The sequence below is a fragment of the Orbicella faveolata genome, unplaced genomic scaffold (assembly GCF_042242905.1).
Source record: "Orbicella faveolata isolate gen_17 unplaced genomic scaffold, um_ofav_v1 contig_47, whole genome shotgun sequence".
NCBI classification, from domain to species: Eukaryota; Metazoa; Cnidaria; class Anthozoa; order Scleractinia; family Merulinidae; genus Orbicella; species Orbicella faveolata.
This window is the reverse complement of record NW_028301577.1, coordinates 20,015,001-20,032,862: the sequence shown is the minus strand read 5'-3', so window position 1 is coordinate 20,032,862 and position 17,862 is coordinate 20,015,001. Positions and strand designations below refer to the sequence as shown.

General features: G+C 38.2%; 2 protein-coding genes and 1 pseudogene across 3 annotated transcripts in view; 2 read left to right on the top strand and 1 right to left on the bottom strand.

Annotated features, from left to right (window-relative positions):
• The first annotated feature begins 348 nt into the window (after nt 1–348).
• On the top strand, nt 349–11,811 carry LOC149097526 (acyl-CoA dehydrogenase family member 11-like). The gene is made up of 10 exons (XM_089279336.1): nt 349–716; nt 1,932–2,164; nt 2,843–2,942; nt 3,185–3,311; nt 4,214–4,356; nt 5,050–5,124; nt 9,143–9,217; nt 9,583–9,677; nt 10,645–10,743; nt 11,683–11,811. The coding sequence occupies exons 1-10, from the start codon at nt 465–467 to the stop codon at nt 11,684–11,686; spliced, it is 1,203 nt and encodes a 400-aa protein (XP_089135462.1). The 5' UTR covers nt 349–464; the 3' UTR covers nt 11,687–11,811.
• Nucleotides 11,698–17,862, top strand: part of LOC149097523 (acyl-CoA dehydrogenase family member 11-like) — a 29,090-nt gene continuing 22,925 nt past the window's right edge. Inside the window, exons 1-2 of one of the 2 annotated variants that reach the window (XM_089279328.1) lie at nt 11,698–11,823; nt 13,238–13,330. In XM_089279328.1, coding sequence (XP_089135454.1) covers nt 11,713–11,823; nt 13,238–13,330 — 204 coding nt within the window. In that variant the 5' untranslated portion in view covers nt 11,698–11,712. Of the gene's footprint in view, nt 11,824–12,898; nt 13,331–17,862 lie in introns of those variants that run through there. The other variant, XM_089279329.1, reaches the window with a different exon arrangement.
• On the bottom strand, nt 13,326–15,656 carry LOC110066982 (BTB/POZ domain-containing protein 6 pseudogene; annotated as a pseudogene).

The window sequence follows — 17,862 nt, the reverse complement described above, 5'->3', positions numbered from 1 at the left end:
TTGATTTATATCGGCATAGGCAGGTAATTCATGTTGCTTTTCTTTTCGGTCATCTTTTCCGCTTTTCTTTTCTTCTTTAACCCGTAATTCTAGGAAGCGCTTGTGCTGAGAACAGACGTACGTTACGGGGTATCGAAAAAAAAAAAGAAAAAAAAAACAGTCTTATAAGTCTTCAAGGAAGTTTACGGATTGATTAACGAAGATGTCAGAAGCGACTACTGTTTTGTACAGACATTATAAAAGCGGCTCTGCAGGGGCAAGTGATGGAGGGAATACCCTATATTTCGCGGGAAAACACGCGTGTTTCTCGCGTGGCGCATTTCCTTGTTGAAAGCGCGGTTGCTGAGCCATAAACAACATGGCTACAGAATCTGCAGACCTTAACAGCTGAGATGTGATGGAAAGTCTTGTTGAGCGATTTTATTTTCCACTGTCTGAGTCATCATAGTCTATATTCAATTAAGATGTTGAGGGTAAGAGTGATACCCAGAAGATTCTTTCTTCAAAGTTTCGTTGCGTGCAAAAGCACTTCAGCTTCAGAGAACATACAAACAGCGTTTGAACTGAACAATCGTGATGTTCCAGATAGTTTTAGAGGCACCGCATTTGCTGCTTCCAAGAGAGGGTCTTTCTTTCAAGAAGCACCAAGGCTTCGGAATCAGTTCAGTGGCGATTTATTTTTGCTGTCGTACTTGAAAAGAATCCTTCCAAACGAGGTAGAGCTACTAATTTATATTTTCGATGTGGTCAACTCATTCAATACAAGAGTGTCAACTGTGTCTTTTTTTTTTAGTATTATTCTTATTTATTTAAGCTTATTTTCTATTTGAATTCCTGTCATAACGAAATGTTAACAACTTAGATGAAGTATGACAGTCACTGCTGGACTGGAAAGACATATGGAAGTGTGTTTGTGTAGGGGACAGCACAAGACATGGTTTTCCATTTTGAAAGTTTGGCATCCTTTTCTGAAGGGGGTCCAGATTGGGGGTCCATGTTTTGAGATCTTTTGAGTCGCCGATTTTTGCAGCCTGGTATTGGGTCAATTATTTATTGACTTCTCTTGGTTGATTATTGATTATTATTTCTTGCTTATATTTGAATCTGACTCAATTGATTTATTTTAGGGGAAGAGCCTATCCTTCTTTTTCACTTCAAATTAAAACATCCAGATTGCTAGAATAATTTTTGAACACCTAATTTGACAGGTGCAGTGGCCTCACAGTTAGTGCACTCGTCTCCAGATCAAGTGGTCTAGGTGCAAGACCTGGCCGGGGACACTGCATTGTGTTCTTGGGCAAGACACTTTACTCTCACAGTGCCTCTCTCCACCCAGGTGTATAAATGGGTAACGGCAAACTTACTATTGGGGGGTAACCCTGCAAAGGACTAGCATCCCATCCAGGGGAAGTAGAAATACTCCTAGTCGCTTCATGCTACAGAAACCGGGATAAGCTCCAGCCTGATGGGCCACTTGGCTCGCATGCAGACTTTACCTATCTAATTGGTGTCATTAATACACCATTGTGCCGGAAGAGAGGACTGATTTTCACTTTGCCCCTTCCCTCCTCCTTTAGGTCCCTTATGGGCATCTCTATCCCACCCCTGGATAATGAACAATAATAATTATTGGAAATTGTCTAGTAGCAAATTCAACTGTCAAATTCCTGGCTGATATTTGGACATGCTTGTTTTGTTTTGCCATTATTTAAATAATTTGTGTGTACTATCTAAAGGATCTATCAAGATTTAGCATTGCAAAATGGTCACTGAACTCACTGTATCATACCACATGTAGTGCCCACAATCTCAGAGTGAGCTCTTGTTACCATTTCCCTAATACAGTATCTACAAAAGCTGCTTTCTTTGGTTTCATTTTATGTTAGAAAATGCTTAATCATGTTCTGCTGTGTTTTTGTTTGCAACCTCAGATTTTACAAGAAATCTGGTCAGACTTAGAACGTTTTGGACATAGAGTGGCGACTGATATATACTCCATGGGACGAGAATGTGAGCTGCAGCCACCAAAACTAGAGCATTTTGATGCATGGGGCAGAAGAGTGGACAATATTCAGACTTGTAAGGGATGGAAACAGTTACATGATGTGTCAGCTGAAGAAGGACTTATATCCATTCCCTATGAAAGGAAATATGGACAGTGGAGGTAAAAGTCTTTTTTTGTGTGTGGGAGGTGGGCAGGCGATAAAGCTGATTTGTTCATTTTTCTAAATGAGTTTTTGTTGGAACAGCACTTCTGTTCCAATCTAATTGATTTGGTGATCGGTGATCAACAGAGTAGCAAGTAACATGTAGTAATCTGAAGTATTCTGTGTGCAAAGAAAACTGATTTTTGGGCTTGTCTCTCAGGCAAGCTATAGCTATGATACTAACCTGAGTGTCATTCTCAATAGACCCCAAAATTTCTACTCTTATAGTACTTCAATCTGTAATGCAAATTTCCTCAAAAAGCTTCTGGAGTAACTGAATCACTTGCCAGTTGAGTAAATGAAGGACAAAATCTACCACCATGGCTGCAATATCCACTAGCTCCAGGCTATTGACCATGACTTGCTCTGCACACTGGTATTGCTACTTCCTTTAGATAGGATGCAAGTCTTCTCCAGGATACCCCTAGGCATCTTGACAGATCATTATCATGGACAGCTCACTGGTTTCACTCGTGTGTGTAGAGAGGCTTGTTTAAGAACACAGCACAATGACCCTGGCCAGGGCTTGAACCCAGACTGCTGCATGTAGGTTGTAAGTCTAGCATAAATATTCTACAATCCCTGGGACTTAAAGAGCATTTTACCTTCAGTTGACATTTTTTTGGTATTTTTAGTCGCATATATCAAGCTGTGAAGCTATTCATGTTTTCTCCTTCCTCTGGTTTGTACTCTTGTCCATTGGCAATGACTGATGGAGCAGCCAAGACTATTGAGGTAGTGTCTGCATTTAACTCTGTCCAATGTTGTCCTTTCTAAATTTTGATACTCTAGACTGTGGCTCTTAGGCGCTATTTCATGGCTTCTTTTGTACATTTGCTCTTGTTCAGAAAGTGATACTTTTTTATTCCAAACTAACACCTACAGTAGTTTTCATATGTCAGTACACTTGCTATTGTAAAGTTCCCTGCTTTACCATGTTGATTTTTATAATAGTGTTTTTTACATTTAATTTGTAGGTCTCAGATTTAACAGAGAATCTAAGTGTTCTACAGGATGCGTACAATCATTTGACAAGCAGAGATCCTGAGAAATTCTGGACATCTGGTCAGTGGATGACAGAAAGAAGAGGAGGTTCAGATGTTGGTGAGTTAATGAATTATTCAGACAGTATATTTACTAAATAGTGAGAGAAATAGGTTGTCTGCAGCTGGTAGTGGAAAAGGACATGTATGTGGTTGACAGAAAGTACCCAGTTTACATATGACATGATTGTACGTCTGATGAAAGAGCCATCTGCTCCTGTCAATGTCTTCAGTCAATGTCTTTACTGCTGATTGATGGATTGATCTGTAAGATTTGTCTGTTAGTCTGAATTAATTAATTCAGGATGTTGCACATGTAGTAATATGCACGTGTAATCAGATGCATCAGCACATTCTATCACATCGGCACGCACTATGTATACATAATGAGTATGTATAATGTAGTTTCTTGAATAATAAATCATTCAATCATTTACACAACAACGTGTAACAAGGGTCACACTTCAACAATGTTCAACACAAGTTGAGCAATGCTATTGCAATCCTTTGTCCTGTCATCAGAAATGTTGCTCTAGACTGTTGACTAATAGTACTTTCAGTTCAGTTTTCAGTATTTTATTATTGCACACTGTTTACAGAAAACAACTTAAAATAACATGGTTTACAATAAAACAGAAAAAAATACAATTAGAAATTAACTAGAAGAAACGATATTTGGTTGTGTATAGTGACCAAAGTAGCCAATGAGCTTTCTAGTTGGTCACTGTCATGCAGATATAAGTTGGCATTGGCCGCATGTTAAGTATAGTTTAAATTAACATTTACATTAAAGATGATATGATTATCATAAGAGAAGAAAGACATACGTAAATGCAAGTTAGAATAAAAGGAAAATGATGTCCTGAATATTGTACAGCATTATCTTATATAGCTAACAGTTTCCAACATTTAGAATAATACTATTACCTGGGTGTTTGTCTTGTTTTTGTCTTGTTTCTATAGCAAATGGAACAGAGACCATAGCTGTTCCTCAGGATGAAGGTACCTACAAACTGTATGGTTATAAATGGTTCAGTTCCGCTACAGATGCAGATGTGACACTAACTCTAGCAAGAGTACAGAACCCTGATGGCTCTACTGTACCTGTAAGTTCTACCCATTGCCATTTGTGAAGTATAAAGTTAATTGTTTTCAATAAGCAAAGTAAACCACAAGCTTGGGAACCTATTTAAGTAACTAGTCCAGACTCAAGGATTATACTAGTCTGAAGTGTCAGCCATCTTCTCACACTTGACCCTCAAGGGACTCAGGCAAGGAGACAGGATGTCTGAATTCCCAGTGTTATAATGTCATCCTGTGGCATCATACATGGGATGACATTTCAACACTTAGATAGAAGAAAGGTGAGTAGGCAGTACATGAAGACAGCAAAGACTTAAGACTAGGACGGTGCCTAATTTTGTTACTGCACACATGGTCCATGTATCACTCAAGGCATGTATTACACACCACAGACACACTGGGGTTGTAATTGACGAAATCAACTATATTACTAAGCGCCAAACAAAAATAAAAGTAAAATTTCCTACCAGGAACACCAGAATAGCAGCATATCGCTAATAACTAACTGGTGGTGGCTGCCATCTTAAAACCTACAGTAACTGGTATTTGTATGAAAATGATACTGAAATCAACCTGAAAGCTTCTACCTACAGATGCAAAACACATGCCAAGAGAACACATGCAAAAAAATAAATTATTGTGAGAGATGCAAATCAAATAATGTGACTGCTGAACCTTTTTTAAGGTAACTAACTAAAAGATGTTTACTGTTTCAGGGAACCAAGGGCCTCACCATGTTTTACCTATTAACAAGAAATGAAGATGGCAAATTAAATAACATTGAAGTTCAGGTAACAGCTTAATTCAAAGTAGTTATTAGTAATAATGTATGAGTTAGTTTGTATATTTAAGAGCAGCTTCGCCTAAATATCAACTAGACTTGGAAATAGCGAAAAAATCGAATTTCTTCAAACTCGCCCAGAATGAAGCCCTACGGGCACTAGTTACAAAAATATCGTTTTAAGTTCGATAAATCAAAAATTATTTTTTTCCGCAATTTTTTCGTTTCGATGCCCCAAATCGGCCAAAATCCATCGAAAATGAGCGGCATATTCAGAGGCTCGTAAACTCAAAAGTAAAAATCTTCATTACAAACTGATTGCACGTCGTATTTGTACTTCCTTTTTTGTCTATTTAGAGCTAAATAGATCGTGATTTGATTAGAACTTAAATATTTGACGAATTTTCTAAATTAACGACCCAAGTCAGCTTTACAAGAGGTCTACATTTAGCCTATTTTCAAATGCTAAAAAGGCGTTCTGGTACACGGCTTTTCCCAAAACGACTAGTTTGGTGTGAAAGAGCATTCTTTCTTCTTCAAATTAGTGAAATAAAATTTTTGGGTAAATAAAATCGCGAGCGCTGAGATAGCGAACTAAATGCAGCACTTCTTCCTGAAAACGTGACCTTTGACCCGAGCGTAACGAAACCGATTACTGCAAGAAAACCCGGAAGAAAAGCAAACGCTTCGTTATTTTGAAACAATTCCTAGTGATATCTCTCCGAAACCATGATTGCAAGAAACTATTTCCAGATATGAAATCTTACAGGGTCAAAAAAGGAGCTAAAGGGCGCATTTTGACACAATAACTTTGTTTGCTGAGAATTGAAGTCAATGACCGTTAACGAATTCCAGTGAAATTTGCAAACTTGAAGTATGTTAGCCGATACTTACCTGAATATTTATATTAATAGAAGAGTCGTCTTCTTGGGTTAACCTTCAAAAGAAGCAAGATCCAGATTTGAAAACCTCTAAAAGAAGAAATGTTTAATGTTCCGTGACCTGCCCGCTGCTATAAATTAGCTTAAATTCCATGCACATGCCGACCGCATGTTTGTCGTAAAACCAACTGAACTCCACTGACAGTTTCCATGGGCAACCCCAAAATAAACAATCCCCAAAAATGTAAAGTGAAATTGGCTGTCTTCATGAACAGTTAGAAGCTAGAGTCAAGTTCCATTACCTTTAAAAAGTGCTTGAATTTATTTGTTTGCGTCGACTTTGTCCAGTACTCTCACGTTCGAATGCCGCGAATCGGTCACGCCAAAACAGTGCAGATCGTGCAGACTGCAGACAACACCGCGTTCAAACGTCGGGCATGCGCAAATTGGTACATTTTTTGGCAACCGCGCGCCAATTTCCCGCGCAAAAATTTAAAGGAAAACATGGGAAACAACCGGTGTCACGCAAAATTTACGAAAAAAAATTGAAAAGTTCATAGAAATCTGTAAAAGGAAAAGAAAGCAGGTAAAAGGAAAACTTAAGACTTTTCAGACACAAAGTTTATTAAGTTACCGGTATTCTGTTGATTTACCATTTTGTTTTGAGCTTTACCAAAAAAGTTTATAAGTCTTAAAACCCGTGTCATGCTACGAGCCGACGGCGTAGTATATTTTTATTTGTTTTTATTAATCACACGATGCGTGACGCCGGAAACGGACGACAAACGATGTGTAAAAGAAGGAAAAATGGGAGAAGAAAAAGACAATTGCAGTGATTCGGCTTCGCTCAGACGAGCTGGAAAAATTTTGGCAAGGACTGAGGGATTCCATCCGGATCCTTGATTTGTCTGAAGCACAGGAACGAGATGAATCGAAACGGCAAACGATGTTCATGTCCATCGTCATGGGGGCATAGCTGGCCAAAATACCGATCCCAAATCGACTGTACCTGGTCTTTGACCAGGTGGGAAAAGCTTTTCTAAACTACAAACCTGGAAAAAACTGGTGCACTAAATGCAAAGTCGAGGCGGACAAAAAATTCAAGGAGCACGGAAAATACATACCACGGAAAAGAAAGACCTGCAACAAGCAGAAGGTAGAACAATTTTTAACTCTCAAGTCATTTCTGTTAGCTCTCGTTGTACCGGCTAAAACATAAACAAATATATAAATAACGAGGAAAATGTCATTTATAGGATACCGATGACCCATGAAAAGAACAGTGTCATGAAAATATTTTGGCCACCTTTTAGTTGCTCCATTGCTCGCACATGCGCAGACGTTTGACCGCTGTGTTACTGCAGACACTTGTTTGGGCTTTTCATTGTGACTCCTTTTTTGGGTCTAGTTACAAAATAGTGTTGAATATATCTGAAAGTCTGTCATTTATCCACAGGCTGCACAAGCGCAGAATTGACTTTTGATTCAATAGACAAACGCGTACAAGACTTTGTATGGGAAACTTACTCAGTCTGCACGGTCTGCAGTGTTTTGGCGTGACCGATACTACGCAGTATTCGAACGTGACAGTAACTACTGAGTGAACAAAGTAGAATCAAGCACTTTTAAAAGGTAATGGAACTTGACTCTAGCTTCTAACTGTTCATGAAGACAGCCAATTTCACTTTACATTTTTGGGGATTGTTTATTTTGGGGTTGCCCATGGAAACTGTCAGTGGAGTTCAGTTGGTTTTACGACAAACATGCGGTCGGCATGTGCATGGAATTTAAGCTAATTTATAGCAGCGGGCAGGTCACGGAACATTAAACATTTCTTCTTTTAGAGGTTTTCAAATCTGGATCTTGCTTCTTTTGAAGGTTAATCCAAGAAGACGACTCTTCTATTAATATAAATATTCAGGTAAGTATCGGCTAACATACTTCAAGTTTGCAAATTTCACTGGAATTCGTTAACGGTCATTGACTTCAATTCTCAGCAAACAAAGTTATTGTGTCAAAATGCGCCCTTTAGCTCCTTTTTTGACCCTGTAAGATTTCATATCTGGAAATAGTTTCTTGCAATCATGGTTTCGGAGAGATATCACTAGAAATTGTTTCAAAGTAACGAAGCGTTTGCTTTTCTTCCGGGTTTTCTTGCAGTAATCGGTTTCGTTACGCTCGGGTCAAAGGTCACGTTTTCAGGAAGAAGTGCTGCATTTAGTTCGCTATCTCAGCGCTCGCGATTTTATTTACCCAAAAATTTTATTTCACTAATTTGAAGAAGAAAGAATGCTCTTTCACACCAAACTAGTCGTTTTGGGAAAAGCCGTGTACCAGAACGCCTTTTTAGCATTTGAAAATAGGCTAAATGTAGACCTCTTGTAAAGCTGACTTGGGTCGTTAATTTAGAAAATTCGTCAAATATTTAAGTTCTAATCAAATCACGATCTATTTAGCTCTAAATAGACAAAAAAGGAAGTACAAATACGACGTGCAATCAGTTTGTAATGAAGATTTTTACTTTTGAGTTTACGAGCCTCTGAATATGCCGCTCATTTTCGATGGATTTTGGCCGATTTGGGGCATCGAAACGAAAAAATTGCGGAAAAAAATAATTTTTGATTTATCGAACTTAAAACGATATTTTTGTAACTAGTGCCCGTAGGGCTTCATTCTGGGCGAGTTTGAAGAAATTCGATTTTTTCGCTATTTCCAAGTCTAGTTGATATTTAGGCGAAGCTGCTCTTAATGTTAAATTGATTTCATTCTGAAAGACAGAACACTAACTTATTTCATTACATGCACATTCATTTCATTGATTCTTTTTTTATTGACAAATTTTTGCTTGATGCCTAGAATATCCTTCAAAGCTTCTTCTATATAGAAGGCATTTGTGTTCTGTTGCTGGTGTACTGTCAATTTCAAAATTTGGTAAAGTGGTTTACAAGTAGAAGATTTAATTGATAGGCTGCTGTAGGACAGTGAAGTATGCTATTCTAGCTGAAAATGTGTTGGTTTCAAATCCCAAAAATAGTAATTGAGGAATCTTCTGGGTTGCTACCCTCCCCCTTGTCCTCGACAGATACAATGTACCTCCACAATAAAAAGACAAAAAAGGCATTGATGTGTAATTACAACTAATTGCAGAGATTAAAAAACAAACTGGGCACCAGGCAGCTTCCGACAGCTGAGCTTTTGCTTGATGGATCACGTGCTTACAAGGTAAGCAGAGAATGGAAAATCTTACAGTTTGATCCCTGACAACTCTTTTTGCAGCCACTGCCTAATGCAAACAGTGTACTACTCATTCATGACACTTTGGTCACAAATTTGCACTTCATTGAGCTAACACCATTACCTAAGGATTTTATAATTTCTTTTTATATAATATTGGTGCATCTTGAGGGTAAAGAAATTTAACCTCAGTCATTTTTCTTCTTCACTATTTTGGGGCGAGCAAGGCACTTTACTCTCACTCTTTTTGTTTTTTTATCAGAAATCATTTGAATTTGCAGTATTCGTCTGATGAGACAAGTTTAAACATTGTGCATGGAATCACATAATGTGTTTTTGTCAACTGTTTTCAGGTGTCAGAGGAAGGCCGTGGGGTTTCTTGTATATCAGACATGTTAACGATAACACGTTTTCACAACAGTATCTCGGCATCAAGTGTTATAAGGAGGTAAGGATAGGTTTGGAAATAGAGAAAATCATTTAATAACTTTTTTTGACCTTAATTTGTGAAAGAAAACTGTGTTGACAATATGTGTTTTACTTAAATAACAGTAAAGATCTAGATTGATGTACCATTGCCACATGATCAAGTGTTTTTAATTTAGTCTTTTTGATAACTTCTGTTTTAACTAGCAAATCAAATTGCAAGAAATGTAGGCTCATGCAGAGATGTCAATATTTGTCAGACTGCAAGTGTATGGAGCTTGATGAATCTGCCTTGCATAGTTCTTGCATTTTGATTGGGCAACTGATCATGAACTGAAAGACAGTCAAAAAGATGCCAACATTATTTAAAGACTTGGTTGAGTGACCATGTAAAGGCAATTAAATGCTCAAACTCAGTTAAATACCCAAGAGAGGTCAACATCTACAGTTTATATCAACAAAGAAACTTGCTGACTAGTACACTGTATCTATAGATAGTTTCTTAATATGAGAGAATTTTTGGCAACTAGTAAGGGAAATTTACATTTTAAGAAATATAAATTTGAGTTTAAAAATTAAATTGAAATTAAATTTTGAGCTTGGCTGATGAGATGTAGTAGAAGCGGAAAGCTACATGTATGGTGTCAACCTGATGATGTACACTGGAATCCCAATTCTTCAAACAATCTAGGGGAATAAAAATAGGCTTTAAATATCACGAGATTTGAAAAATGTAGGGTAAATTTCTCCTAACCTTTTTGGCCAAGGGAGGAACGAATTGCTTTGAGTCAGTGGTAAACTGAAATTTCAGTCTGGGGATTAGGCTGAGGGTAGGATATGACCAACATTTCAGGCTAAATAATTGAAAGGTTTGAAAAATTGGTTGCAAAAAATGAGGATTTTACTGTATAGCATTCTTTTTCCATTGGAGGTTTCATACCAGCCTTGCAGTCTGTTTATTATATTTTAATCGTATCCTTGGTTTGCAGGATTATGAGTTTGGCTCAGGATTATTGTTTGAGAAGATCAGTGTTTGGGAAATTACTAGTGGTTCACCCCTTCACATGCAGACACTCGCTAGAATGGAGGTAAGTGGTTTTCTTGCTTGCTTAACTTGTGTAACAGGCAAGACATAAGGTTTTCATTCTCTAAATTGGGTTGGGGGTGGGGAGGGTGGAGGAGAGATCCAGCTGATGGTGTGTTTCTAGCCTGCAGCAGGCTCACCTTTGAGTCACGCACAAGCGTTGGTGAGTGAAGTGATTTGGCAGAGTGGATTCTGGTGAACAGGCACCAAGAAAGTTACTTTCTCGTTTTGCAGATTCACCGCTTGATTTGGCACTTGTGGCTATGCCATTCTCATTTGTGGTCCTCAAACTTGAGCCTGCTCGCATGCTAGTGCGTTTCTTACATGAGTAAGGTGACTTTGAATGGTATTTTCTTCCCAAAGAAGAGAAAGCTTCTTCCATCCTTCCAATCACTGACTGACCCTTATGTCTCTCTCTAACCTTTTGATGTGTTTACAGTTAAGATTTGGGGGTGGGGGGGTGGGGAAGGAGCCCATTTGAAAGAGACAGGAGTGCTTTCACTTGGTCCCATTTAGATTGTTCAGTACAGACTGTAAATATTTTACCCGTCAAGTTGTCTTTTAGGATTCTATGCAAAGGAAACAGAAATAAGAAATACGGTCATACTTTTTTTTTAATACTGAGTTTTATAAGGAATGAAATCTTTAAAATTTATCAGAAGAGAGCATTCAGTGACATTGTCTTTATGTCTTTAAGGTCACTGTAGCTCTTAACATTATTGTGTCTGATTTAGAATGGTGTCTTTTCGGTGCCAGATAAAGCTTAAGTCAAACCCAGATTTATCACCTTTCTTTAGAGCTTTCATTCAATTTTTCCAGTGGGCATTTCCACACTGAAACATAGCAGACCCCCTTTGTGTGTATTCAAGACCCTCACCCTGTAAGATTTCTTAAGCTTTAGAAGCTTTAGATGGAATAACATTTTAACTTTCATATTAACCAGGTAGAGACTCGTGCAGCCTTTCTACTGACAATGGAAGTTGGCCGTTTGCTCGGTAAACAGGAGTGTAACAAGGCATCAGATGTTGAACTACAGCTATTGAGACTTCTTACACCAATCACAAAACTGTACACTGCTAAACAGGTAAGACCTGTTATGCATTATAATGCAACATACGATCAGTAAGTCACGGAATAAGGTGCAATGCTTGGTGTTTCTTTGATAGGGGCCTCCTAGAGTTTTGAGTTTTGGGAGCTGTTTTGTCTTCTCACTGATTTAGCACCTGCTGAGTTCGGCCTGGTTCACACTAGCGACATAACGGCATAGCGGCATAACGGCATAGCGGCATAACGACATAATCGCTTATGTTGGTAATGTGAACATCAACATGTGAAAACGATCAGTGTTGTTTCCTTGCGACGTTATGTTCATGCGGTTATGTTGCTATTACGTCATTATGATAGGGTGTTCACACTGCAAACATAACTACATAACGTCCTCCTTGTGTCGTAATGTTCATGTCTTTATGTCGCCAGTTGAATTAGGCTTTATAGAGTAGTTATGTCAACAACAAGAACTATATATAGCTTGTTTGATGTTCAAAGTGAAGCATGATTTGTGTCCTCCAAACGTCAAAAATTTGTTCTCATTGAAAAGTTCTACTTACAACCTTAGAAGCGCAGATTTCCACATTCCCAGATTTAATACTGTCACCTACGGGAAACACTCGCTAAGATATATTGGACCTATGCTGTAGAATCGACTCTCAACTAACTTAAAAAACTTACCGTCTCTACAATCTTTTAAAAGACAGATCATGTTAACTAATCTTTCACAGAAAATTGAACATGAATGCGGGAACTGTGTTTTATGTAGCACATGATCTACTTACGATTGAATTATTTTAGAATTGTTAGAATTACTGTAAATAATGAAGTTAAATTTTAGTCTCTTTTTATTGTAAATATCAAATTTAGGTTTTTAAATTTTATAATTTATTTTATTTATTTTATGTGTCCCCTATTAGGAGAGGGTTTTTTATCCTCGGCTAGAATGTATTTGACACATTAATAAAGTTATTGATTGACTGATTGATTGATTAAAGCTTTGAGCTTTAAATCTTATCGTGTTTAAATAAAGGATATGTATGTATGTGTGTACAACAACAACAAACACTTCTGTAACACAGAAATTTTAACAATCACAGTGACGATTTCCTGTTTTTTTTTTTTTTTTGGCTAATTGACGACTTGCTAATGGTGATCAATGGTAACATTTTGAGTTTCTGGCTCTTGGTGTCTGCATGTCAAACATTAAACAGATGAAATAGACCATTGACATCCACGTGGCTTTCAAGTCAAATGGCAGGAAAATTTCTAAGAAAAAAACACGCGAATGGCGGTAAAATTGTCTTAGAAATCATGTGAATGGCGGATAGTGTCTTGGAAATCATGCGTATGGCGGGAATACACATGCGGTAATACGCTTAACACGCGACACGTGCGGTAACACGCGTCACGTTCACGTTTTTCAATGACTGTACTTTGTACTTTGACAGTCCATGCAGGTCAGCTCAGAAGGTCAGGAGAGTTTTGGTGGTCAAGGATATATTGAGGACACAGGGATACCAGGATTAATGAGAGATGCCCAGGTAACAAAGACTTTATTTATTATTCATGACAGATAGCTATTCACAATTTACACCCATACCTAATTATTTATATTGACTGGACAGAGTGGAATGCAGTTCTTGGAGAAAATCGAAAATGACTCAATGCTTCAATTCATGAATATTTGTAATACACTAGGTGCAGCTACTAATTAAATGTATCGGTAACAAAGTTGAAGGTTAGCAAGTTTTTTCCGACCCTTTTCTTAGTTAACTTGTGATTTTATTTATTTAATAACTCAGTTGCGTCTAGGTAGTGCTATATGTAGGGAAGCAGTTCTTGTTCAGGGTTTTCCCTCTGTACATGTATTGTTTCTTTTGTTTTTGTATTGTTTAACTATTTAAGTGGGACACTCAAGTAAAATTGTAACTAAAAAATCAGTGCTATGTTTGATAATAGACTTGATAGTGATGTCGTTCAATTTTACCGCATATTTTACATGCTTTGCTTATATTCCATCCGCTATACCATAGTTAGTAGAGGGGCTATGGCTATACAAACAGTAGGTAGATTTTTCTTACTCGCGTAGCATAAGCGCACATGAAACCCATAAGATTTATAGCCATAACAAGCACGCAAATTAAAGGAAATTGATACATCTAAGTTCTAATTTGATTTGCAGGCGCTTTAAATTGATTTACGCCACAACTAAGGCTATTTCTACGTAAATTTAGGGAACTGAACTACAAACTAATGTATCTTACGTTAACTTTTGTTTTTGACGATAGTATTTTACATTTAACTTCTTGTACATTGTTCAAACTACCATTTATTAGCTTTGTGCTCCCTGACGCTTAGCAGTTTGAATAAATGAGCACTGAGTGTGGGTATTCAATTTAAAATCTTTGTCGAATCAGCGAAATGCATTGTGAGAAAATGTTTTCTATTTTAAGGCAAAAAGTAATTCGGGGAATTGACCCTTTTGAACGTCTGTTATATTGAAATCGACAGCTAAAAGCTGATTTTTGATAAACGTGAAAGTAACTTCTCGACATTTAATAGAACTAACACCGTTTTCTCCGCGCAGCAAACCAGGAGGTCCTCTTATGTTAGTCCACATCTCATACGTGGTGTGTTTCTTTAAAATGATATTCCTGTCAAATAATACTTCGAAACCATAGTAGCTACCTATCTCGCACTGTAATAGCTTTGACGCGAACTGTCCTGCTTTGGACGCCAAAATCTTTCCACTCGAGGCCTTCATTATCTTCAATTCCACCGAGTAAGTGTTATTCTCACTACCAAATAAGCACAATCCATGTAGCACTATGTCTTTGTCTACGGAAAAATTGATGACGTCATGCACGGGGTCGCAATATACACGGCAAGGACTGTTTGACAACCAAGTAAATCTGCAACATCGTTGAATGTCATCGACGCAAGCAAAACCACATCTTTTGGTTTCTGGAAATCCCACTGGGGACCTCGGAACTGAACTCAGATATTTGACAAGGTTGACGATTTCTTTTGGAGTTAAGATTTCGCTGTCCAACACCACACTGGCAAAATCTTCTTGCTTCATTGTTGGAAAGCGTATTCTTTTAATCAGATCTTCTCCGAGAATTTTTCTTTTAATGGCACCATCTGCTGCTAAACCTTGCCTCTCACATTCCCTCGTCGCCCACAAGTCAACAGCTTTAAACAGCTCTATCTCTTTGATCGTCAAGGTGTCACGCTCGACTACTACTTCAAGTAAGGATCTCTCGATTGCCCAAAATCCGTCAGATTTCACCGCCTCTTCTGTCTCCTCGTCGATAACTTTCCAGCATCTATCGACCAGTTTTATCTCTTCATATTTTTGAGCAGAGGGCAGGATGCTGAAAACATTCGATGGATCTAAGTTATCTTGCAGATATTTCATGCATTTATCAGCCAGTGAAGGCACCATGTATTTCTTCGCCAAATACAACACTCCCATCACATTGCTTCCGCTCAAGATCACTTCATCGCTGTACATGTAACGAAACAACTCCAACAGACTGTCATACTCACAGTCAGGCAGTTCAATAGAGTCTGTAGTCTCCGCCAGCTCACCGTAAAACATGGCTTCAAACACAGGACTGCTAATCGACAGCACAAACTTGTGAGCGGGAATCACTTGTTTACTTTCACTTTCGGCATCGGCTCTCTTGACGAGAAACTTCACATCGCTGAAGAGATCGTTGTTGAACATATACTTGTTTCTTTCTCTGATGGTGGGTCTTGTTGTTTGCCAGTTTCTCTCGACGACAGACATGATTTCTCCACTGAAATCAACGTAGTTTAAACCAGGAGCGTTTGAGGTTGCTAGACTCGTGATCAAAAGTGGGTGTCAACTCGAGACAGCGGTGGGTTCAAATTTGAATATAAAATTACTTAACTGAAAGCCATGCCGAACTCAGTTGGTGTGACCGGTCACGTTAAGAGAGTGTTTGGTCACACCTTCCTTATTATCAGTCGGATTTTCCCAGGAATATTGTACCAAGAAAGATTGAGTAGAAAATAAGTTTCCTACGGGTTATACTCTCTTTTTATAGGAATATTTTTTTCCGGCGCAGGCTGAATGTTCTTATTTTTCTGCCGATTTTGGACTGAAAATATTCTTGTGAATATTCTTGGATTATAGCGTATGACATTTCTGTTTTCGAATGTATTTGGTGTCTGGATGGTGTTGAGGTAATTTTGGAGCCAGCCTGCAGGCATTACAGTCAACTTTTAGTCATGAAAGATGGATTTATTTGACATCAAACTCAGGTTAGGAGATCAAGAAGTCATTCTGTGAGAGACGAATTGTTCACATCTTTCGAATATTAAGCGGCCCAATTCTACCAGAAGTCACCATTGACAGCCGATCAACTACACTAAAATCATAGAACTGTAACCAGGATAAGACATATTGGAATAAAAACGTTCTCTGGTTAAAAATATATTAAAAACATAAGCTTTCGGCTATCACTCAAAGACAAGGTATAATAAAGGTCATACCAAAAAAACGAAAGAACCGGCTGTATTTAGAAAATTGGAGACCATTAACGTTACTTAATGTTGATTATAAAATAGCAACAAAATCAATAGCTCACAGAATCGCTAAAGTCCTTCCCAAATTAATAAATGAAGACCAAACTGGCTATGTCAAGGGCCGCTACATAGGACAGAATATTAGACTCATCAATGACATCATGAAGATAACTGAGCTGGAAAACATTCCCGGCATGGCGATTTTTATTGACTTTAAAAAAGCCTTCGACACCGTTGACTGGAACTTCCTTTTTAAGACCTTGGAGGCTTTAAATTTCGGCCCTCAGTTACAACAGTGGATTCGAACCTTTTACGCTGACTGTTCAAGCTGTGTAACAAATAATGGTTACGCCTCCGCTTTCTTTAATCTACAAAGAGGTGTTCGCCAAGGGTGCCCACTTTCTGGCTCCCTGTTTGTGCTCTGCGCCGAAATTCTTGCTAACGCAATAAGGTCTAATGCAGGTATCCAAGGAATCAATATTTACGGAAAAGAATTCAAAATTTCACAATACGCAGACGATACCACTGTTTTTGTTTCCGATAGTATATCTGCCCAAAATTTATTCCAACTGCTCAATGCCTTTCAAAACTGCTCAGGTCTCGAAGTAAACAAAAGTAAAACAGAGGGCATGTGGCTGGGCGCAAACAAAAACAACTTGGAGGAACCTCTAGACATAACATGGCCAAAAGATCCCATACTTGCGCTCGGTATACACTTCTCCTATGATGAAGAGGCTGCCTTTCAAAAGAACTTTGAACAGAAATTGTCTTCAATGACTTCCCTACTTAACCTGTGGTACCCTAGGAACTTAACTCTACATGGCCGTATTGTCATCCTAAAAGCACTAGCCCTTTCCAAACTTATTTATAACACCGCTGTCCTCCCTGTTACATCTAATTTCATTCAAAATGTTAATAAAGTTATATCCCAATTCGTATGGCGCAAGAAAACCCCAAAGATAAAGCAAACCACAATGATTGGACCGAGAGCAAAAGGAGGTCTTGGAATGCCTGATTTTGATGCAATAAACAACGCTCTCAAAGCGACCTGGATCCGAAGACTTGATAACGGTTACCCTTCCGCGTGCTGGACGCATATCCCTGTTACCATGTTAGAAAAATGTGGTGGCAAATTTCTCCTTAAGTGCAATTTTGATCTCAAAAATCTCAATGTAAGAATTCCTCTCAAATTTTACGAGAAAGCCTTGTTGGCTTGGCAGTCAATCAATTTGTTTACTCCGTCCTCAGAAGAGGAAATACTTGATGAAATTCTTTGGAACAATAGATTCATCAGGATTGGTAACTACTCAGTGTACTACAAAGAATGGCATGAAGCGGGTGTAGAAAAAATTAGAGATATCTTCAACGGTGACACATTTACATCTTACCGAGATTTCTGCTCTCACTTTGCCCTTAAAACTAACTTTCTAACCTATTACGGTTTATGCCAAGCAATTCCATCTAACTGGATTAAAACTTTGAAAGGCAAATTACAGCCGCATTCGAAGGAACCTAC

Excerpts from the sequence above, each read along its gene's own strand:
- LOC149097526 (XM_089279336.1), top strand. The coding sequence starts at position 465 with ATGTTGAGGGTAAGAGTGATACCCAGAAGATTCTTTCTTCAAAGTTTC. Across the intron at positions 2,943-3,184 it reads GAGCAGCCAAGACTATTGAG|GTCTCAGATTTAACAGAGAA; the intron begins GTAGTGTCTGCA and ends TTTAATTTGTAG. Across the intron at positions 4,357-5,049 it reads CTGATGGCTCTACTGTACCT|GGAACCAAGGGCCTCACCAT; the intron begins GTAAGTTCTACC and ends TTACTGTTTCAG.